This window comes from Erinaceus europaeus, chromosome 4 (assembly GCF_950295315.1).
Source record: "Erinaceus europaeus chromosome 4, mEriEur2.1, whole genome shotgun sequence".
NCBI classification, from domain to species: domain Eukaryota; kingdom Metazoa; phylum Chordata; class Mammalia; order Eulipotyphla; family Erinaceidae; genus Erinaceus; species Erinaceus europaeus.
Window position 1 is genome coordinate 106,118,461 of NC_080165.1, and position 23,623 is coordinate 106,142,083.

The 23,623-nt window shown below is 39.4% G+C and overlaps 1 protein-coding gene across 9 annotated transcripts in view; it reads left to right on the top strand.

Annotated features, from left to right (window-relative positions):
• Window positions 1-23,623, top strand: part of ERC1 (ELKS/RAB6-interacting/CAST family member 1) — a 450,240-nt gene that overhangs the window by 316,928 nt on the left and 109,689 nt on the right. For all 9 annotated transcript variants that reach the window (XM_060190339.1, XM_060190341.1, XM_060190340.1 and 6 more), the window contains one exon: window positions 23,412-23,556. In XM_060190339.1, the coding sequence (XP_060046322.1) occupies window positions 23,412-23,556 (145 nt within the window). The remainder of the gene's footprint in view (window positions 1-23,411; window positions 23,557-23,623) is intronic.

The window sequence follows — 23,623 nt, forward strand, 5'->3', positions numbered from 1 at the left end:
CAACTGTTGCTTGTCTGCAAAGGTTTTTATGCCTCTATCTAGTCTGAATGACAGTCTAGCAGAATACAGTAGTCTTGGTTGAAAGCCTTTCTCACTGAGTACTCGATATATATCTTGCCATTCTCTGTGGCCTTTAGAGTTTGTGTGGAGAAATCTGCTGCTAATCTATGGGCTTACCTTTGTATATAACTCATTATTTTTCTTTTGCAGCATTCAAGATTCTTTCTTTATTCTTATTCCTTTTCTTTCTAAATATGATGTGTCTTGTTGTCTTTAAGTCTGGTTTGATTGTGTTTTGGCCCCTTTCTGTCGGGGTGATCTCCAGGGGAAAGGTAACGGACCATATAGTTTGGAATTTCTCTTGTCTGGGGTCTGAGGTGTATGATGGAGTGTGTGATAAGGTGTGTTCTGTGATCAGAAAGTAAGGTGACTTTGAGTAAGTGAATCTTAAAGTAGGTGGCCATGTGGCCTGCAGTTAATGGGGAGAAGTATTGGGGTTTCTGTGGGCCTGAGAGTCAAGAAGGAAAGAACTAAGTGTGAGTTTCTCCCCTTTTGCTCACCTCGGTTGAGAGAGACTAACCAAGAGGGTATCTTCTCAGACCTCCATCCAAGGATGGGGGAGTTCTCCCTAAGCTCTATCAAGCTTACACACAGTCCCAACACCTTTCTGCTTCTTTTATATTATCTAGAGTAGGTAAGCTCTCAGCTATTATGTCATGTAGAATATTTTTTCCCTTCCCTCTCTTTCTTCCTCTGGTAAGCCAATAATGTGTATAATACTTCTTTTGAGGCCATCCTATATATCTCTGTTATTGTTTTTAGCGTCTTTTAATCTGTTTTTTAGTTCTCTTATTTTTTTTCCAACTCATCATCCTTACTCATTCTGTTTTCTGCCTCAGTTATTTTCGGGCTAGCGACGTGAGAGAGAGATGACCCAGGAACCAAGCTTGTGGCGGCGAGGCCATTCAAATCTTTATTCATCGAGTGCCCCAGAGTCGGCCAGTAGCACACCTGGTTAAGCCACGTGGCACAAACCGCAGTGGTTGGCTCTATAGTGGAAATGTGAGGTTCCTGCTGTCTTAGGGTTCAAGAAGACAATGGATAGTTACTGTCATCATCACATTATTTGGTAATTGGGTTAACTTTGAAAAGTCCCTTTGGTAGACATACAATCAGTTTTTCCCTCTCTTATATTAATTAAATAGTGATTTATATGACTATAATTTAATAGGTGTGTACATAAACACCATTCCCATCACCAAAAGGTTGTGTCCCATCCTACCCACCCCCCCCACCCTGACACACACACACACACACACACACCCCCCGCCAGCCCAGGAAGCCGCATGTCCACCCTCCCGCTCACCACAGGGTTTTTACTTTGGTGCCCTACTTTCTTTTTTTTTTTTTTTTTGGTGCCCTACTTTCAATTTAGTCAGATCCTGTTTTGAGTTTTCCTTTCTGTTCTTCTTTCTCAACTTCTGTTGATGAGTGGGATCTACCCATACTCATCTTTATCTTTCTGACTTAGCTCACTTAACATAATTCCTTCTAGCTCTGACCAAGATGGGTCAGAGAAGTTGAGTTCATTGTTCTTAGTAGCTGCAGAGTATTCCATTGTGTATATATACCACAGTTTTCTCAGCCACTCATCTGTTGTTGGGCACCTGGGTTGCTTCCAGGTTTTAGCTATTATCAATTGTGCTGCTGTGAACATAGGAGTACACACATCTTTTTGGTTGGGTGTTATGGAGTTCTTGGGGTATATCCCCAGGAGAGGAATTACTGGATCATATGGAAGGTCCATGTCTAGCCTTGTGAGAGTTCTCCAGACTGTTCTCCACAGAGGCTGGACCAATTCACATTCCCACCAGCAGTGCAAAAGGGTTCCTCTGTCCACACAGCCTCTCTAGCATTTGTTGCTGCTGTCCTTTTTGATGTATGCCATTCTTACAGGAGTGAGGTGGTATCTCAATGTTGTCTTTATTTGCATTTCTATGACAATCAGTGACCTGGAGCAGTTTTTCATATGTTTGTTCGCCTTTTGGATCTCCTCTGGAGTGAAAGTTCTGTTCATTTCCTCTGCCCATTTATGGATGGGGTCATTTGCTTTTTTGGTGCTAAGTCTGCTGAGCTCTTTGTATATTTTGGTGATTAGTCTCTTGTCTGATGTATGGCATGTAAAGATCTTCTCCCATTCTGTGAGGGGTCTCTTTGTTTGTGTGATAGTTTCTTTGGCTGTGCAGAAGCTTTTTAATTTGATATAGTCCCATTTGTTTTTTTCTGCTTTAGTCTTCCTTGCAATGTTCATCACGACCAAGTGGGATTTATCCCAGGAATGCAAGGTTGGTTCAACATATTTAAGTCAATCAATGTCATTCACCACATCAATAAAAGCAAAGCCAAAAACCACATGATTATCTCAATAGATGCAGAGAAAGCCTTTGACAAAATCTAACACACATTCATGCTCAAAACCCTAAAAAAAAAAGGGAATAGAGGGGAAATTCCTCAAGATAGTGGAATCCATATATAGCAAACCTACAGCCAACATCATATTCAATGGACAGAAGCTGAAGGCATTCCCCCTCAGATCGGAGACTAGACAGGGCTGTCCACTGTCACCATTACTACTCAACATAGTGTTGGAAGTTCTTGCCATAGCAATTGGGCAAGAGAAAGAAATGAAAGGAATAAGATTGGAAGGGAAGAAGTCAAGCTCTCACTACTCAGAACTGGTATCTATGCATCAGAATCAATGCAGAAATAAATAACGTCAAAAATAAGAGAACCGTACAAAAGATCAATGAAGCCGAATGTTTGTTCTTTGAAAAACTCCCCGACTAGGGCCCCAGATAATGGGGTGGTCTGATAGTGACTAAAGAGTCATCATTAAAGTATGCCAGTCTCTTGCCCTTATTCAGCTTTTGTAGTTCTTACTTTGATAAGGTTAGCTTTGGAGTGACTGAGTGAAGTATAATAAGAAGTAGGTGAGGAGGGTATGTAAGTCTAAGAAGAAACTATTTCATTAGGAACTATAAAGGAAATGGGAGGTTCCTGCTGTCTTAGGGCTTAAGAAGGCAATAGATAGTTATCCCTATAATCAGAGTATTTGGCAATTGGGTTAACTTTGAAAATCCCATTGTTAGGATTTGCTGTATCATACACGACCTCACCAAAATTTGTCCTTTGAAGTTACATATATATCTGTATTTTATAAAGTAACACCACTAGTTGCTTCTGCTTTCCTGGTATTTTAGAAGAGTAAACATTTCAAAGACTCAGCCTATGGTCTGCGCATTAAAAAGTTTTAAAAACTTTGAGACATTCAATCAATTTTTCCCCTCTTATTAATTAAATAGTGATTTATATGGCTACAAGTTAGTTAGTAGGAGTGTATATAAACACCATTCCCACCACCAAAAGACTATGTCCCATCCCATGCCCCCACCCCTGCATTCCTAATTTGTTTTTTTTTTAATTTTTTATTTATAAAAAGGAAACATTGACAAAACCATAGGATAAGGGGTACAGCTTCGCACAATTCCCAACACCAGACCTCCATATACCATCCCCTCCACTGATAGCTTTCTTGTTCTATAACCCTCTGAGTATGGACCCAAGATCATTGTGGGATACAGAAGGTTGAAGGTCTGGCTTCTGTAATTGCTTCCCCGCTGAACATGGGCATTGACAGGTTGATCCATACTCCCAGCCTATCTCTCTCTTTCCCTAGTGGGGAAGGGCTCTGGGGAAGCAGAGCTCTGAGGCACATTGGTGAGGTTGTCTGTCCATGGAAGTCTGGTCACATCCTACTAGCATCTGGAACCTGCCCCACTAGGGAAAGAGAGAGACTGGCTGGGAGTATGGATTGACCTGCCAATGCTCATATTCAGGTAGGAAGCTTGAAGTTAAGTATGTTCCAAGGGGCCCATGAATTTAGTAATTTTTGCGTGAGCCTGGTAACTAACATGCAGGTGGGCAAAAAGTATTGTCTGGAGGATGAGAGTATGGATTGACCTGCCAACACACATGTATAATGAGAAAGCAATTATAGAAGCCAGACCTTCCAACTTCTGTACCCCATAATGGTCCATCCCAGTGGGATAAAGTATAGGAATGTTTCCAATGAAGGGATGCTGAACTTTGGTGGTGGGAAATGTGTGGAATTGTACCCACTCTTATCCTACAGTTTTGTCGATCATTATATATAAATAATTTTTAAAAATTTTAAAGTATTGTCTGGGAAGATGATGTCAGAGAAGGGACTAGAAAATAGGATTAGGGTAGAGATTAGCTCCCAAATATGAGGAAAGTATATAAATTTCATTGACTGTTAACACCGTCAATCTAACCTAGGACCCATATCTATTCATATTTAGCACAGGAGCCTCTGTAACATCTAGTCCCTGTCAATCTGAGCTCGAAGTCCATGATCATAGTTGAGAACATTCCAGGATGCACTCATTTGAGGACCAGTCTTCTTGGAGTGGCATGGTAGGCTGACCTAGCCTCCCTTCAGAGACTGGGGCAGTCCCTACCATTGCTGCTTTGCCATGAGAACAAGTTCCTGGAGAGGACCACAAGTGGACCTTCATGACATTTTTTATGGAAGTGACCAGTGATGGTGGAGAGAGGGATCCATTAGAGGTCTAAGCCAATCACACCTATGTAGCAATCCAAGGATTATTTGACAAGAGCCCCAAATGATAGGGTGGCTTGGTACTGACCAAAAAAATCATCATTAAATTGAACCAATCTGTTGCCCTTATCCAGCTTTTATAGTCTTTATCTGATGATGTTAGACTTAAAGTGATTGAGGGAAGCAAAGCAAAGGGTAGAAGAGGGTGTCTAGGTCTAAGTAGTAAATATTTGATTAGTTACTTTATGGTATCTATGTCTATCTAGTTTCTTGCTGGACTTATTGAGTCTAAGTCAGAAGATTATTAAGCACTTTTACTTTGAGGTATATAGTTTCCCCTAACTTATTGATACATATGTATATATACTCTGTCCCTTGGGACTTGGTCTGTAGCTTTGTTAGGGAATGTGGCATTTGAAGTGGAAGTAGGAATTCCCATGTGTTAGGAAAGGTCTCACCAGGTTATTGGAGCCAGATAGTTGACATCTCAGATTTGGCGTCTCTGGATACAGTCTGAAGTGAAATATGGCATGGTGGCACTGGTTGCATTGATTTAGTTGAGGTCAGCAGAGGCAGTATCACAGGGTAGAAGATTAAGAGGAAAAGTAGGAAAAGTATGAAGAAATACAGCAAAATCCCAGAGGTTCCAGGAATGGGAGAAATCAGATTTTAAGGGAATGAGGAAGGTTCCCTGCTGTCTTAGAGTATAAGAAGGCAATAAGTAATAATTATTATAACCAAGTTATTTGGGTTAGGGTTTACTATACCATACAACCTCATCATGATTTATGGCATTTAATGCTATTTACAAATAACTATATCTTAGATACTAACAGGGCCAGTTGCTTCTGATCTACCTGGTCTAAGATTAGGTAACTTAGTATTTTATATTATTTTTTCCTCCAGGTTATCACTGGAACTCTGTGCCTGCACTACGAATCTACTGCTCCTGGTGGCTATTTTTCTTTTTCTTCCATTTTATTGGCTAGGACAGAGTGAAATTGAGAGAGGCGGGAGAAAAAGAAAGAAAGAGAGAAAGAGAGACACCTGCAGACCTGCTTCACCACTTGTGATATGCCCCCCACCCCGATGGTGGGGAGCTGGGGGGTTTGATCTGGATTCTTTTGCAGGTCCTTGTGCTTACTACTGTATGCACTTAACCAGGTGCACCACTGATTGGCCCCCGGTAATTTAGTATTTTGAATAAAAGTTATTATTAGAAATACTTTAACAATTTAAGCTCTGTGTCCAAATTAAGTCAGTTTATAAATTTGAAACATTAAGTGCTCAGACTAAAGGAATATGTACTCAGAACTGAAACCTATGCATTTAGAGAATTTGAGGTATTCATTCTATTTTCCTCTGACCTATTGAATAAATAGTGATTTATAAGGTTATAAGTTAATAGGAGTATAGATTAACACCATTCACACCACCAAAAATATCTGTCCCTACCCCCAACCCCCTAAAGTGGAGTTGAAAATCTGCAAATCTGCCCTTCCTTCCAGATTCCTTTACTTTGGTGCAATACTCAGTATACATTTCTAAAAGTTAAGAATTATTTTTTCCCTCCAGTGTCACCTGTGTTTGTGGGACTTTATGCGTGGATGGTTCCACCACTTCCAATGGTCTCCTTTTCTCTCCATTTTAGATAGAGTGGGCTGGGGAGTGGGAGGAGGAAAGACACTGCAGCACCACTCCATTGCTCTTAGAGCTTCTGCTTGCTGCTATGTGCAGTGTACCCATGTGGAGGAAGTGGCTTAACCCAGGGCCTTGCACAGCTCTTATCAGTGTATTTGTTGGGGGTGGGGAGAAAGAACTGTTAGCATTTGTTAACAGAAAACAGACAAACTTGGATTTTTAGCTGTGTATATTAAAGAATCAGGCTGAGAACTTAAGCCCATGAACATTCTTCAGATAGGTCTGAAAAACTCCCCAAATTGTGTCCTGGTATAGCTTGTTTTAAGTTAATGAGTGGAGGTTACCACTACTGTGTAAGGAATGCTATGGCCTAGTCACAGTTAGTATTTCTCCTGACTCAGTATTTTCTGTGCACTGAGGCACACAAAACAAGGTCATTCTGGTTTTCTTCTCCTAATCTACCCTTGTTACCTGTCCTCTTGCAATTCATGTCTGGCTGTGATGGTGCAGCTACTCCTCCACATCCTTAAATGATCCTACTCACAGACAACAAGCAGAGTCATACTCCAGACCAGCTACATCCCAGTTCTTACCTCCAGTTCATATTATACTTAATTCATAGCATACTTAGGATTTAGTAATTAAGTAGTTGATCTATTTATGAAGGCCAGTTTATTATGTTCTTTTGTACTTGATTTGTGTTATGCTTGTAATCTGAATTTTGCTAATTGCATCACATATGCCTGGTAGTGTTGATCATAAATATATACTCAAAATTAGAGTTTAAATCACTGCTATCTTTAGCTGTGTGAATTTGTAGTTAGTTAACCTGATCTAAGTCTTCTTTCTCTGAAGTGAGAGTAACTGATTAGGTTGTTGTGGACTTCAAATGTTATTATTAGTTGTGCTTATGTCAAGTGTAATTATAAAGACTAAAAATTGTTTCTTTTCTTGGACTGGAGTTGGTGTATTGCACCAAAGTAAAAGACTCTGGGGAGGGGTGGCAGGGGAAGGTTTAGGGCCTGGGACACAATGGCAGAGAAGGACCTAGTAGGGGTTTTATTGTTATGTGGAAAACTAGGAAATGTTACACATTTACAAGCTATTGTATTTTACTGTCGACTATAAACCATTAATCCCCCAACAAAGAAATTAGAATACAGGTCCAAAAAGGATGACAGAGGACCTAGTGGGGGTTGTATTGTTATATGGAAAACTGGGAAATTTTATGTATGTACAAAGTATTGTATTTACTGTCGAGTGTAAAACATTAATTCCCCAATAAAGAAATTTAAAAAAAAAATTGTTCCCAGGAGTCAGGCAGTAGCATAGCAGATTAAGCGCACGTGGCATAAAGCTCAAGGAACAGCAAAAGGATCCCGGTTCTAGCCCTCGGCTTCCCACCTACAGGGGAGTTGCTTCACAGGCAGTGAAGCAGGTCTGCAGGTGTCTATCTTTCTCTCCCCCTCTCTTTCTTCCCCTCCTCTCTCCATTTCTCTCTGTCCTAACAACGACATCAATAACAACAATAACTGCAACAACAATAAAGGGCAACAAAAGGGACAATAAATAAATAAAAAATTGTTCCCAATGAAAAATTTTGAGGGACCAGTGGTGACACACCTGGTTGAGTACACGTTGCTAATATGAGCAAGGACCTAGGTTCAAGCCCTCAGTCCTCACCTGCAGGGGAAAAGCTTCATGAGTGGTAAAGGAGTGCTACAGGTTTCTTTCTTTCTCTCTCCCTATTTCCCTCTTGTCTCTCAATCTCTCTTTGTCTCTATCCAATAAATCATAAATGAATAAGTAAAATATTTGTTAAAAGAAATACTTAATAGATAACTGGCCTGTTATACAGAAGTTACACACAGAATCCTAAAAATTCATATCATCAGAACAAAACCAAAATTTGTTGGTAATATATATTTTGTAATATGTGTAGGAAGTGTTGTACTATAGATACATATGTATAGTTATAGAGTATAAATTATAATTCAATAAAACTGGGAAAACTCTCCAAAAAACATTATAAAACTGTTGGAAATCAGGCCAGGGAAATAAAATAGTGCAGAGGTTCTTCAAAAGATTCTATTGCCTGAGCCTCTCAAAAGTCCCAGGTTCAGTCTCCTGCACCACTATCAGCCAGAGATGAGTAGTGCTCTAGAGACAAAACAGAATTGTCAGAAATCAAGCACAAAGAGAATCTTAAAAGGACCAAGAAAAAACATCAAAAAGGGAATGCTACATAATTTTTTAAGTAGATTTTCACCAGAGTTCTTATGGGCTAGGAAAATATGGGGATGATATATCAAAGCATTTTACCCAGCAAAGCTGGTTAGCATAGTCTTTCAGAAATATAGTCTGAGTTTGATCCCTGATGTCATATGTATCATAGTGATGTAATATTCTAGTCCCCCCTCTTTCTCTTATAAGTAAATAAATCTTTAGGGGGAAAAAACATGATACTTACAAAACAGCCAGGGACGAGAAAGATAGACACCTGCAGACCTGCTTCACTGCTTGTGAGGCAACCTCCCTGCAGGTAGGGATCCGGGGTCTTGAACCAGGATCCTTACACAGGTCCTTGCGCTTCCTGCCATGTGTGGTTAGGTCCCTATGTTCATATATTTTTAATAGAAGTTTCTCATTAGGAAGAAAACTGATGGGAGGAAGCATGATAAACTTTATGAGAAATTACAAACACTGGCAGGAGAAATCTTTACATCTTAGTTAAAAGCTATCACTTTTCTTAAAAAGTCACATTTCAAAAAAAAACCGACTTACTGACTAGTTGATAATATTACTGTACTGTAATACAAAACTATTATGACATTTGGTTATTCAGTAGGTAGATGGTTCAGAGCTTATATTTGGAAGGAGGTTTAGACTTGGGGCCTGATTAATGATACTCTTGTATTCACTGTTTAAACAGAATTGAGATAAATGTAGTTACTTTTTCCTTTTTTTTTTTTAACTGCCACCATGGTTACCCCTGGTGCTGGGTGCCAGCACTACTAAATCCACCACTTCTAGTGGCTCCCCCCTCCCCTTTTTTAAATTTGATAGGACAGAAACAAATCAAGAGGGAACGGAGAAAGACACCTGCAAACCTGCTTTACCACTTGTGAAGCATCCTCCATGCAGGTGGGGATCGGGACTCAAACCTGGCTTGTGTATAGCAATATGTGCATTTAACCGTGTGCCACTGCCCAGCCTACACAGTTATTCATTCCTATCAGGATTTAGTCTTTGCAGCTTCAAAATGTATCTTCCTGAAATTTGTCAACAAAATCTTAGACTATGTTTTATTTCCAGGCACTTAACTTTTTTAAAGTGCTTCATTTACTTGTTAATTTAAAATGCTCTCAAATCAAAATGAATTACTATAAAGAAGGAAACTGAGGTGATGTAGTCACTTTTATCTAAGGAAATATGTCTATTTTATGGTCCTGAACTAATATTCCTTACAAAATACTAAGTAAGTTTTATGATTGGCATCAATTTTCATGTAAGTTACAAAAAGGTATCCTCTTTGCTGTCAGGTTAAAATTCTTGAACATTACTTTCTAAATGCCAGTTTTTCATATTTCTTTTTTTTTCTTTTTTTTTTATTTAAGAAAGGATTAATTAACAAAACCATAGGGTAGGAGGGGTACAACTCCACACAATTCCCACCACCCAATCTCCATATCCCACCCCCTCCCCTGATAGCTTTCCCATTCTCTATCCCTCTGGGAGCATGGACCCAGGGTCATTGAGGGTTGCAGAAGGTAGAAGGTCTGGCTTCTGTAATTGCTTCCCCGCTGAACATGGGCGTTGACTGGTCGGTCCATACTCCCAGTCTGCCTCTCTCTTTCCCTAGTAGGGTGTGCCTCTGGGGAAGCTGAGCTCCAGGACACATTGGTGGGGTCTTCAATCCAGGGAAGCCTGGCTAGCATCCTGATGGCATCTGGAACCTGGTGATTGAAAAGAGAGTTAACATACAAAGCCAAAAAAATTGTTCATATTTCTATCAACTACTTGGTTCTCAAGAGTGTGATTCATCTATGGTATATTGTCTGCAGTGTTTGTTCATACTATCTGGCTTGTGGCATTCCATGGAGAGAAACCACCCCCCTGGTGGGTGTAATAGATCTGCCACTCCTTTCCTGGTGTGGATGTCTTTCTTCAAAAGACACAGATGCCAGAAATGAAACAGGTCCAGATGCCAGAAATGAAACAGGTCATTAAGAAGGAAGATGCCTGCTTCTCTGTTCCCAGAAGTTTTAGTATTTCTTAATTAAAGAGCTCTCGTTACTGAACTTTTAAAGATTTGGGTGGACTGTATCAACAATAAGACATATGCTTAAGGAAAAATAAATTAAGTCTACCTCACAGCTTATTATGATTTCCTATTCAGGAGTTAGAGACCTGTGCTCCTCCAAATAAACAGTCATTGCATTGTCATCAAAATGTAGTTTGTAGTTACTGAGGTTCTCATAGTCTCATCTTTTTTTGACTCACTGAATGTTTGACTCACCACAGCATTGGCACAAGTTTTGTGGTTATAAGAGAAGTCCCTCTACTTTTTATCCAGTGTTGCTACAGGAAGCAGCAGAAAACAATAGGAGCCTACAACTAGGCTTGGACTCAACAGCTGCATTTAATCCTTAAAGTGATATTAATTAGGATTGGTAGGTTTTTGTTTGTTTGTTTGTTTGTTTTGTTTTGTCTCACTAAGAGCTGTTTGTGACTTTGGTCTTAGAAAGTAGTTCTTTTTGATAACTAAGAATCTGGTTTTGTTTGTCTTGGCTGCTTTAAGCATTTTATTCAAAGGGGTGAAAAGGTAAAGGATGGTTTGATGATTATATTTAGAATTTAATATAAAAAGGCTTTAGGATTACAACAAAGTCATAGCCTTTACAATTGGTTGTATTTCCAGTTTTCCTACAAAAGAGCATAAAACTACTGTCAATCTTGGTTTAAAGTGTATGTAACATTTACATAAATTACACCAATTGCAGTGTGGGTCTGTGAGCCCAGAAAAATGTTCTGACAGTACAATAAAGATACAGTTAAGTTACTTTTAAGTTTCAGAGTACAATAAAGATCAAGTTAAGTTACTTTTAAGTTTACTTCATAGTTGTCTCACCATAATAATTTAGTCAGAAGAGGTTCCTTTTTTAACTTGGTATTTGTGAACAGGAACAGAGTTGGAGCAAAGTTGGAGAACAGTGGTGGATTGAAGCCTATTGTGTTTTTTAAATGATTCCAGCGCTATCCAGGTGACCTGATTTAGTGGCTGCTTCTTGATTCAGGAAATTGTATCTTGTTCTGAGGTTTGCTGTAATAAAGTCTACAGTCCTAGGGGATGGTACTGCTGGCTCTATGAGTGACTTTACAAGTTGGCTGTATTGACCAAAGCCCCTTGATTTATTTATACCACACCATAACAGGAATGGCAGATTTGTCAGCCACACATGGTTTCTGGATGGGTCTTTAACTGAAAATCTGTTATAAATCCATAAAGTGAGATAGGACAGAGCCAGCCATAACTAATGTCACTTGAAGAGAGTCTGTCTCTCTCTTCCCTAGTTGGGCAGGTCTCTGGGGAGGCAGGACTTCATCTACCCAGGGAAGTCAGGTTGGCATCATGGTAGCATCTGGAACCTAGTGGCTGAAAAAGAGTTAATATATAAAGCAGAACAAATTGTTGGCTAATTATGCCCCTAAAGGCTGGAGTAGTGCAGATGAAGATTTGGGGTCTCCGTTTTGGAAAAAGCTCTGGTAGGTGTATTTTAGGTATATTCCAAGGGGCCCATGACTTTATTAGCTTTTGCCTGAGTCTGACAGCTAACATGCAGGTGGACCCAAATTATTGTCTGGGGAGATGGTATCATAGTTGGCAAAAGGACTAGAAAGCTGGATCAGGGAAGAGAGTAGCTCCCAAATATGGGGAAAGTATATGAATATTATTAACTGTAAACCCCATCAATTTGGTCTGGGGCCCATATTTAGCACAGGAGCCTATGTAACCTCTGCATCCCTGTAGGTCTGAACTTGCATTCTGTAGTCATGAGTAGGAAAGTTCCAAGCTGCCCCAATTTCAGAACCCATCTTCCTCAGATGGTAGATAAGAGTATATTATCCAGCCTCCCTCTGGAGGATAGGATATTCTCTACTGTTGTTGATCCACATTGAGGGCAGGGTAGAGACGTCAGGCGTGGAATGTCAACCCTTCAGTCTCATTACTCAGGTGAGTAATGCCCTTGTTGTTTTATTGTTGTAGTTATTATTGTTGTCATCATTGTTGGATAGGACAGAGAGAAATGAAGAGGGGAGGGGGAAAGAAAGATACCTGCAGACCTGCTTCATTGCTTGTGAAGTGACTTCCCTGCAGGTGGGGAGCCAGGGCTCGAATGGGATCCTTAAGCCAGTCCTTGCACTTTATGCCATGTGTGCTTAAACCACTGTACTACTGCCCGACTCCCTTATTTTATTTTTAATTGGAGAAAGATGTAGCATAACATTTCAGTTGTATGTCATTAAAATTAGCATATGTGTGTACTCCATTGTTTAGCACTGAAAGTTAGTACTTCACAGTCAAAGCTTTGCCAGGAAGTGGCTCACCCACTGTGCACAGCGACTTCCAAGTGGTTAGTGGCCAAGACTTTGTTGAAAGATGTTTTGGATAAAGATTTGGTTGGTTTGCTTTTTTTCTTAATACAAAAGGGCTCTTCTAACATTTTGATACATAGTGTCATAAGTAAAGTCAAAAAGAGCTCATTAAAGGGTGGGTGTGTGTGTGTGTGTCTGTGTGTGTGTATTTTCTTAGCATTACAGAGAAAAGTAATTATTTTTCTATGTACTTAATTTTGCTTAATGACTTACTTTCTTACTAGACTAAATCCTGTGAAGTCATTATTTCACCACATCAGTTGTATGTAGCATAGGACCTGGCATATAATAGGCACTAATCAAGTACTTGGTATTTGGCTATTTATACCTTGTTTGTAGTAATTCATTTCTAAATGTTAGATCAGAAGCTAGTGAATAAGTAAAGTAGTTCAGTCCCAAGTGGAGAGAGCAAGATGGAATCATCAATGCTTGCCTTCTACAGTGGTAATATCTACCATACTATGAAACCTCATCAGGGAAGTTATATAAAATCAAAATCAAATGGATTTCTTCAGGAATTTAAATGAGAGAATTATTCTAGTAATTTAATAATTACTTTGGATAGTTTACTGGTTAAATAGCAAGTCATGGGATCACCAAAATTAAGGAGGACTTTGTAAAAAAATCTAAAATTTTGATTTTATCTTCATATTGAAGTAGATTAAGCTTCATGTCTGTGACAGCATTTTCAAACCTACTGCTCTTAGTCTTGGTTTCATCTGGTCTCTTACATGATATTACCTGATTGTGGTATTCTTGAAGCACAGATATGTAATTATTCAATTTGAAAGGCTCAGTCACAGGAAATAGAAAAATAAATCTTAACATCCCCTCATTCATCTTTTTTCCATCTTACATTTTATTAAGAACACCATATTTAAAACTCTTTAATTGTTAACCATCATCATTCCAACTCTAATTACATCTCTTATTTCCTAATAGTAGGAGGCAACTGTGATTTCTTCAAGGATTTGGGAATTATTAAGAAAATTTTGAGTTCCATTTACCTTGGATATACCTCCTAACTCTTAAGTTTGCTCACAAGGGAAAAGGACACAGAGGAGGTTTTAATATTTCTTGAAACTTTACCATAGCAGTGTGCTTTTGGAAACATCTTGCTTCTATTAGAATCTGCAGGTCAAAGGGCAGGTTCAATTGTTCTGGTAGTTTAAAAGCACCGGAGATGAAATGAATAGACCACTTTAATGACTTAAAGTTGGATTTTGCTGCTACCTACTCATTGTGCAAGTAATATGGCATGTTACTCAAGCAGTAGGGGGTTCCAAATCACTGTGAAAGGTTGTGTCGACATTTAAAATTTTTTTTTAACTGACGAAAAGACACAGGATAAGGACAGTAATTTGGGTGAAGAACATTGCAGTTCTCTTTTTTTTTTTGCTCTGAGCTGTGGCATACATATAACACCTTTCATATTTTATGTGCTTTGTTTTACTCCCTAGGGGCATGTGAGAAGCTACATCAGAATATGCTTTACTAGCAATTCTTCCTTTTCTGTGGATAACCTTTAGTTATTTAAGCTTTTAAAGTCAACCATTAATCCCCAGCAAGTTCCACTTTTCAAATAGCTATATTAAAATTAGAATAGGTGACTTCCAGATATTAAGCCATTGACTCTGTTTAAGCTCTTAGAGTCAATTATTAATCCTTAGTAAGGTTCATTTTTTCAAACAGCTGTATCAAAATTAGACTAGGTCAAATTTCAAGCCTCTGACTCTGATCAAATTGGAACTATTTCTTGCATTTTTAAGTTTCTTAGCAGTTTTATATGTCTTTAATTCTTTTCTGCAATGAGTAAGATTTTAACAGAAAAAAAAATTTCCAAAGTAATAATCCTGTTACAGCTACTAAAATAAAATTATTTTTATTTACTTATTACATTTTTATTAGTTATTTAATAATGATTGGTAAGATTGTGGGATAAGAGGGATGCCATTGGAAGCTTTCCTATTTTTTTCTTTTTAGTGATTTAATAATAATTGACAAGATTGTGACGTAGAGGGGTAAATTCATATAATTCCCACTACCGGATTTTGTATCCTCTCCCTTCTGTTGGAAGTTTCCCTATTCTTTATCCTTCTGAGAGTATGGACCAAAGATCTTCATAAGGAGCAGAAGGTGGAAGGTCTGCTTCTGTAATTGCTTCTTCTCTGGAAATGGGTGTTGACAGGTTGATCCATACACCCATCTTGTTCCTATCTTTCCCTAGTGGGGTAGGGCTCTGGGGAAGTGGGGTTCCAGGACACATTGGTGAGGTCATCTGCCTAGGGAAGACAGGTTGGTGTCATGGTAGCATCTGCAACTTGGTATCTGAAAAGCATTAAAATATAAAGCAGAACAGATTGTTTAATAATTAGAAATCTAAAGGTAATATATACAGCAGATAAGATTTGGGATTTTCATGTAGGAAGCCCGGCAGCTGACATACAAATGGGTTAAAGGTATTGTCTGGGAAGATGGTGTCAGAGTTGAGAATAGGACTAGAAAGCTAGATCAGGGCAGAGAGTAGCTCCTAGATATGGAAAAGCATATAAATACCATAAAATAAAAGTATATAAATAACTATGAACCCCATTGATCTGACCTAGGGCCCATGTTTATTCATATTTAGCACAGGAGCCTGTGTAACCTCTGCATCCCTATCAATCTGAGTTTACATTCCATGGTCACAGCTAGGAACATTCCAGGCTGCACTCATTTTAGGACCAGTCTTCCTCAAGTGGCAGAGTATGTTGGCCCAGCCTCCCTTCTGAGAGTGGGGCAATTTTTATCACTATTATTCCACATTGAGGGCAAGGTTCTGTAGAGGCCCAAGAGGATCCACTATGTTGTTACTGATGGAGATGACCAGTGATGGTGGAAAGAGGGATCTGTTAGTGGTCTAGGCCCCGTCTTAGCTATATGGGAATACCAGGATTCGCTGACAGGGGCCCCAGATGATGGAGCGGCCTGATAGTGACCAAAAGAGCCATCATTAAAGTGTGCCATTCTCTTGCCCTTATCCAGTTTTTGTACTCCCTACTTTGTCTGACAGAGTTAGACTTAGCGTGATTGAGGGAAGTGAAATAGGAAGTAGGTAAGGAGGGTATCCAGGTCTAAGAAAATGTTTGATTAAGTACTTTATGGTGTCTTTTTTAAGTCTTTCTACTTGCTTGCTGCACTTATTGGGTCACTGTAGGCTATTACACACTTTTACTTTAAAGTATATAGTTTCCCCTAACTTGTGGATACATGTGGACATGTGCCTTATCTCATGGGCCTTGTCTGTATCTAGGTTCTGTAACTTTGTTAGCAAGTGTGGCACCCAAAATGGAACTAAGGAGTCCTATGATATAGGAAAGATCTCACCAGAGTATTAGAGCTGGAAGGTTGACATTCTAGATGTGGTGTCTCTGGACACTGTCCAAAGTGAAATATTGAGGTGGCACTAGTTGCACTGATTTGGTTGAGATCATCAGATGCAGGATCAAATAGTGTGGATCAAGAGAAGCATGAAGGAAAAATAGCAAAGCCTCAGAGGTTCCAGGACTGGCATAAATAAGGGTTTTTATAGGGAATGAGGAAGGTTCCTTGTTATTTGGAAACTTGGTTTACTTTGAAAATCCCATGGCTAGCATTTACTATAATATATGAGACCTTACCATGATTTATGTCATTTAATGCTATTTCCAAATAGTTATATCTTATATATGGACAAGACCAGTTACTTCTCATCTTCTTGGTCTAAGATTATAGGTGATATAATAGGGGGGGGGGGAGTTACTATTAGAAATGCATTAACAATTTAAGCTCAATGTTAAATTCAGCCAGTTTACTAATTTGTAACTTTAAGTGCTCAGATTGAAGAAATATATACTCAGAACTGAAATCTGTGCATTAAAAAGCTCGAGACAATCATTCTATTTTCCTGCTCTCATATTGATTCAATAGTGACTTACAAGACTATAGGTTAATAGGAGTATATATTCACACCATTCCCGCCACCCAAGGTCTGTGACCGTACCCCCACCCCCAACAGTGGAGCTAAAAATCTATCCTCCCCTCCACAGAGGTTGTTTTTTGTTTGTTTGTTTGTTTTTGCATTGTGCAGTACTTTAAACTCAGCAAATTCTGCTTTGTGTTTCCCTACCTGTTCTTCTTTTTCAACTTCTATTTATGAGTGGGATCATCCCATACTTAATCTTTCTCTTTCTGACTTGTCTCACTTAATATAATTCCTTCTAGCTCCATCCAGGATGAGTCGAAGAAGGTGGATTCATTATTCTTAATAGCTGAGTAGTAGTCCATTGTGTATATAAACCACAACTTTCTCAGCCACTCATCTATTGTTGGATCTGTTGTTGGACACCTGGGTTGTTTCCAAGTTTTGACTATTACAAATTGTGCTGCTATGAACATAGGTATACACAAATCTTTTTGGATCGTTGTGTTTGGTTCCTTAGGATATATCCCTAGGAGAGGATACTGGGTCATAAGGAAGGTCCATTTCTAGCCTTGTGAGGGTTCTCCACAGGGGCTGGATCAATTTACATTCCCACCAGCAATGCAGAAGGGTTCTTTTGTCCCTACAACCTCTCCAGCGTTTGTTGTTCTGATAGTTTCTGATGTATGACTTTTTACAGGTGTGTGGTGTTATCTCACTGTTATCTTTATTTACATTTTTCTGAGAATCAGTGACTTGGAGCAATTTTTCATTTGTCTCTTGGCCTTTTGTATCTCTTTGGTTTTGAATATTCTGTTCATGTCCTCTCCCCACTTTTGAATTGGATCATTTGCTTTTTTAAAAAAAAAAAAAATTGTAAAATGAAAGTATTGACAAGACCATAGGATAAGAGGGGTAAAATCCCACACAGTTCACCCCACCAGAACTCCCTTTCCCATCCCTTCCCTTGATAGCTTTCCTATTCTTTATCCCTCTGGGAGTATGGACCCAGGGTCATTATGGGGTGCAGAAGGTAGAAGGTCTGACTTCTGTAATTGCTTCCCCACTGAAGATGGGCATTAAAATTTTTTTTAATTTAAAAAAAAGATAGGCACTGATAGGTCCATCCATACTCCCAGCCTCTCTCTCTTTCCCTAGTGGGGCAGGGATCTGGGGAGGTGGGCACATTGGTTGGGTCATGTATCCAGGGAAGTCAAGTTGGCATCATAGTAGCATCTGGAACCTGGTGGCTGAAAAAGTGTTAAGATATAAAGCAGAACAAATTGTTGACTAATCATGCCACTAAAGGCTGTAATATTGAAGATGAAGGTTTGGGGTCTCCATTTTGGAAAAAGCTAATAAGTCTATTTTAGGTATATTCCAAAGGGTTCATGACCCTACTAGTTTTTGCATAAGCTTGACATGACATACAGGTGACCTAAGTTATTGTCTGGGGAGATGGAGTCATAGTTGGAAAAAGGACTAGAAAGGATCAGGGAAGAGAGTAGCTCCCAAATATGGGGAAAGTATATAAATAGTGTTAACTGTAAACCCTGCTAGACTGATCTGGGGCCCATAGTCAGTACAGATGCTTATGTAACCTCTGCATCCCTGTAGGTCTGAGCTGGCATTCTGTGGTTGGCTAATTCCAGGCTGCACTCATTTCAGGACCCATCTTCCTTGGGTAGTAGGTAGAGTATGTTGTACAACCTCCTTTCAGAGAATGGAACATTCCCTACCCTTGTTGATCCACATTGAAGGCAAGGTCCTATAGGAGCCCACAAAGGGGTCCATTATGTTGTTCATGATGGAGATGACCCATGGCATCCTCACAGTGGCAAGAGGGATCTGCTAGAGGTTTGTGTGGGAATTCCAAGACTCCCTGACCAAGGCCCCAGCTGATGGGTTGGCCTGGTAGTTACTAAAGAGTCATCATTAAAGTATGCCAGTCTCTTACCCTTCTTCAACTTTTTAGTCTTTACTTTGTCTGACAAGGTTAGCTTTGAAGTGATTGAGGAATGTGTAATAGGAGATAGGTGAGGAGGGTATGTAGGTCTAAGTAGAAACTATTTCATTAGGTACTTTATGGTGTCTTTTTAGGTCTTTCTGCTTGCTTGCTACATTTATTGACTCACTGCAAGATATTGTGCACTTTTAAAAAATATTTATTTATTTATTCCCTTTTGTTGCCCTTGTTGTTTTATTGTTGTAGTTACTATTGTCGTCGGTGTTGGGTAGGACTGAGAGAAATGCAGAAAGGAGGGGAAGACAGAGAGGGGGAGAGAAAGATAGACACCTGCAGACCTGCTTCATCGCTTGTGAAGCAACTCCCCTGCAGATGGGGAGCCAGGGGCTCAAACTGGCATCTTCACACTGGTCCTTGTGCTTTGTGCCACCTGTGCTTAACCCACTGAGCTACCACCAACTCCCATGCACTTTTGTTTTAAGGTACATGTTTTCCCCTAACTTATGGATACATATACATATGCCCTATCTCGTAGGTTTTGAGTTTTGTTAAGAAGTGTACCACCCAAAATGGAATTGAGGGGTCCTGTGATCTAGGACAGTCTGAAGTGAAACATGCCGAGGTGGTATTGGTTGCATTAATTGGGTTGGGATCAGTAAGTGCAGTATCAGTTGGTATGCACTGGATGAAGCATGCAGGAAAGTGAGTCCCACTTAGAGGTTTTAGGACTGGGAGAAATATAGGCTTTATAGAAAAAAGGAAAGGTTCCTGCTGTCTTAGGGTTTAAGAATGCAATAGTTATTGGGGCAGCTTGGAATATTCCTACTCATGACCACAGAATGTGGTCAGATCTGCAGGGATGCAGAGGTCACATAGGCTCCTAAACTGAATATGGGCCCCAGATCACATCAGATCGGTGGGGTTTACAGTCAACAATATTTATACCCCTTTCCCATATTAGGAGCTACTCTCTTCCCTGATCCAGCTTTCTGGTCCTTGTTCCAGCCATGACATCATCTCCCCAGACAATAACTTGAATCCACCTGCATATCAGATTTCAGGTTCAGGGGAAAAAAGAAAAAAAAAACTAATATAGCCACAGGTCCTTTGGAATATAACTAAAATATGCCTACTAGCTATCTACAAAATGGAGGACCCCCCTCCAACTCTTCATCTGCACTATTCCAGCCTTTAGGTCCATGATTGGTCAACAGTGTGTTTGGATTTGTATGTTAACTTTCTTTTCAACCACCAGGTTCCAGATGCTAGCAGGATGCCAACCAGACTTCCCTGGACAGACAACCCTACCAATGTGTGCTGGAGCTCTGCTTTCCCAGAGCCCCCTTAAAAGTAGAGTGTTAGGGGCCAGGTGGTGGTGCACCTGATTGAGTGTACATGTTACAGTGTGCAAGGATCCAGGTTTGAGCTTCCAGTCCCCACCTGCAGAGGGAAAGCTTCATGAGTGGTGAGGTAGGACTGTAGGTGTCTCTCTGCATTCTATCTCCCCATTCCTATCTCCCCATTCCTCTCAATTTCTGGCTGTCTCTATCCAATAAAAATAAAGATAAAAAATTTAAAAAAAAGTAGAGTGTTACCAAGTTGCAGATGCTACTGTGATTCCACCCTGACTTCTCTGGGCAAACGACCTCACCATGTGCACTTAACCCTCTGTGCTACCACCCATCCCCCACACTAATGGTCTTTTCTATCAGATCTATTAAGGAATAATTTTCTTATCCCAAAAAAGTTATCCTGTTACTATTTGTTAGCGTCTGTATTCTTGTTTACCTCCAAGAGTATGCCCTTTTCAAATCTACCAGAATTATAAGTGAGAGTAACAGTAACTGTGCCCCTTTTTAAATTCTTTTTGAATTTCAAAAGAATTGAGCCTAAATTTTTAGAGACTCAGAGTCTTGGATATGAAAGAGAAGTTAGATCTTGTTTAGTCCATTGTATATTACCAGTGATCAACAGAAATCAAGTGATATCAGTGATCTAAAATTCATATTTGGCATGTAAAAGGAAAAAAGTCTATTATTAAAAGGCATTATTCCAGTGACTCAGACTTCAGTGTCACATCTTTTATTTTAAAGTTGGGATTCTAAAATGTCACCTGTTAAATCATATTGCAGTTTTAGAATGTGACATTTTACCCCAGAGATTAACTGTGCCACACTAGCTGGCCAAGTATATTATTTATAAAAGAATTTGGAATTCAGTCAAGATGCTTCATCATTATGAAATACATTTTACTGTTGCTAAATTATGATGTTTTCCTAAAGCATAGAGTAGAATCAAATACCACTACCTTTGTTTATTGCATTCATCAAACATGCTTATGATTCAGCCTAATTGGATAATTCATCTTCCTTCTTTGTCTGCTGCTAAATGTATGGTTTTGAGTATTGGTATATAGAAATGCTGCCTCCATTTTGAGAAAGCACATTTCTTTAAGCTTCGAAAAAAGGGGATAGATGACAGCAATCAACAGGAAACAGTACTTAGTGAAACAGTCTTGAACTCCTTCACCTTTAAGTTCATTTCTCCACTTAACATATTTCTTAAAGTAGTCATTGGGTATTTTTAGACTTTTGTTCTTCATTTAGTGTTGGCTGGAGCTTTAAGGCATGAACCAGCCATCTGCCATTTCTTAAAATTATGTTAAAGGGGAGTTGGGCGGCAGTGCAGCTGGTTAAGCACACGTGGTGCAAAGCGCAAGGACTGGGTAAGGATCTCGGTTCAAGCCCCCAGCTCCCCACCTGTACAGGAGACGCTTCACAAGCAGTGAAGCAGGTCTGCAGGTGTTTATCTTTCTCTTCCCTCTCTGTCTTCCCCTCCTCTCTCCATTTCTCTCTGTCCTATCTAATAATGATGACATCAACAACAACAATAACAATAAAAAAACAAGGGCAACAAAAGGGAAAATAAATATTTTTTAAAAAAGAATTATATTAAAGGTGGTCAGGTATTTGGGTTGTTGGAAAAGTCATGAAATGTTTTTGCATAGAAAAGAATACTAGGTTCAAACCCCTGGTCCCCACCTGCAGGGGAAAGCTTTGCAGGTGGTTAAGCAGGGACGCAGGTGTCTTTCTGTCTCTCTCCCTCTCTTATCTTTCCCTCTCATGGAAATTTCTTTCTGCCATTACCCAATAATAAATAAATTTAATTTTAAAAAATTATGTCATGACTTTTCTGACAATCCAATACAAAGTTATACAGTTTATGAGAATCTTTTTCTCTTCCAACTATTTAGATAAATCTTCCTTTCCGGGAGTCGGGCTGTAGCGCAGCGGGTTAAGCGCAGGTGGCGCAAAGCACAAGGACCGGCATAAGGATCCTGGTTCGAACCCCGGCTCCCCACCTGCAGGGGAGTCGCTTCACAGGCGGTGAAGCAGGTCTGCAGGTGTCTGTCTTTCTCTCCTCCTCTCTGTCTTCCCCTCCTCTCTCTATTTCTCTCTGTCCTATCCAACAACGACAACAACAATAATAATAACTACAACAATAAAAAACAAGGGCAACAAAAGGGAATAAATAAATAATAAAATAAATATTAAAAAAAAGAGAAAAAAAAACTTTAAAAAAATCTTCCTTTCCTTGATGTAAACTGACTGCATCTTCCACTTGCAAATACTCCTTTTGCATAGCCACCCATTTCTAGAAGAAAGAAAAGTCCTGTCAATATTTAAAAGAGTGTCTTCTAGTTTGTGGCTGAACTGAAACTCTTCCATATGATTACCATTGAAGTATAACTATCTTAGCATAAGGCAAAAGCAAAGTTAAATTTAGGCACTGTATTCTCAGATCCAGAATTTCCTCAGCTACATACAGGAATTGTTATATAATTCCTTTAAATCAAGTCTAACAGGTGATGTATATAAAAGAAAAACAATCAAGTTATATATTTTGAGCTGTAAGGCTAATTGTTCACCAACTTCAGTGTGTGCCAATCACTGCCACATAAAACCATGATTGGAAGTGAATTCACTTTAGTCTTTTGTTTGTTTTTACTTTCATTTATGGTGGTGCAGAGGATTGATCCTGGAGCCTCAAGGCAAGAGAGTGTATTTGTATAATCATTATACTGTCTCCCTCCCCCTGGAAGTGTATTTTGACTATCAGGTGTTCAGAGTGCCCCAGGAATGGATAGCTGCACTTCTAAACCCTATTTACTAACATTCACAGTCTGTTGTACAGTCTCTGTCTGAAAATGTTCTCAGTCTGGAAATTTGTTTATTTTTAAATGTGAGAATGACAGACTAGAACACTCTTCAGTTCTGGCATTTGATAGTGCCAGGGATTAACCTTAATGTGTCAGGGGTCATAGGTGTGAAGATTTAGCAACACACCAATGCACTATGTCTCAGCCTGTTTCCAGTTTTAATAATGCCTCAATTTGCCTGGACCTAGGGAATACTTATCAAAAGTTATGTGGGCAAATTGTATAGGTAAGGTATTATTTAGAACATCTCTACTAAAATGTCTATGCAACAGTGTGATAAAGACACTGAAAGTCAGAAAGATCTTGATGGTGAGGACTGACTCTTGGATTTTTCTTTCTTTTGCAGGCAAGAAGCACTTCTGGCTGCCATTAGTGAAAAAGATGCCAACATAGCTCTTCTGGAACTTTCATCCTCTAAGAAGAAGACGCAAGAGGAAGTGGCTGCACTAAAGAGGGAGAAGGATCGTCTGGTGCAGCAGCTCAAACAACAGGTATAATTATACACTGGGAAAAGGGCCTGGGAGGAATCCTTGAGAACCAGCCTTCACAAAATCCTTT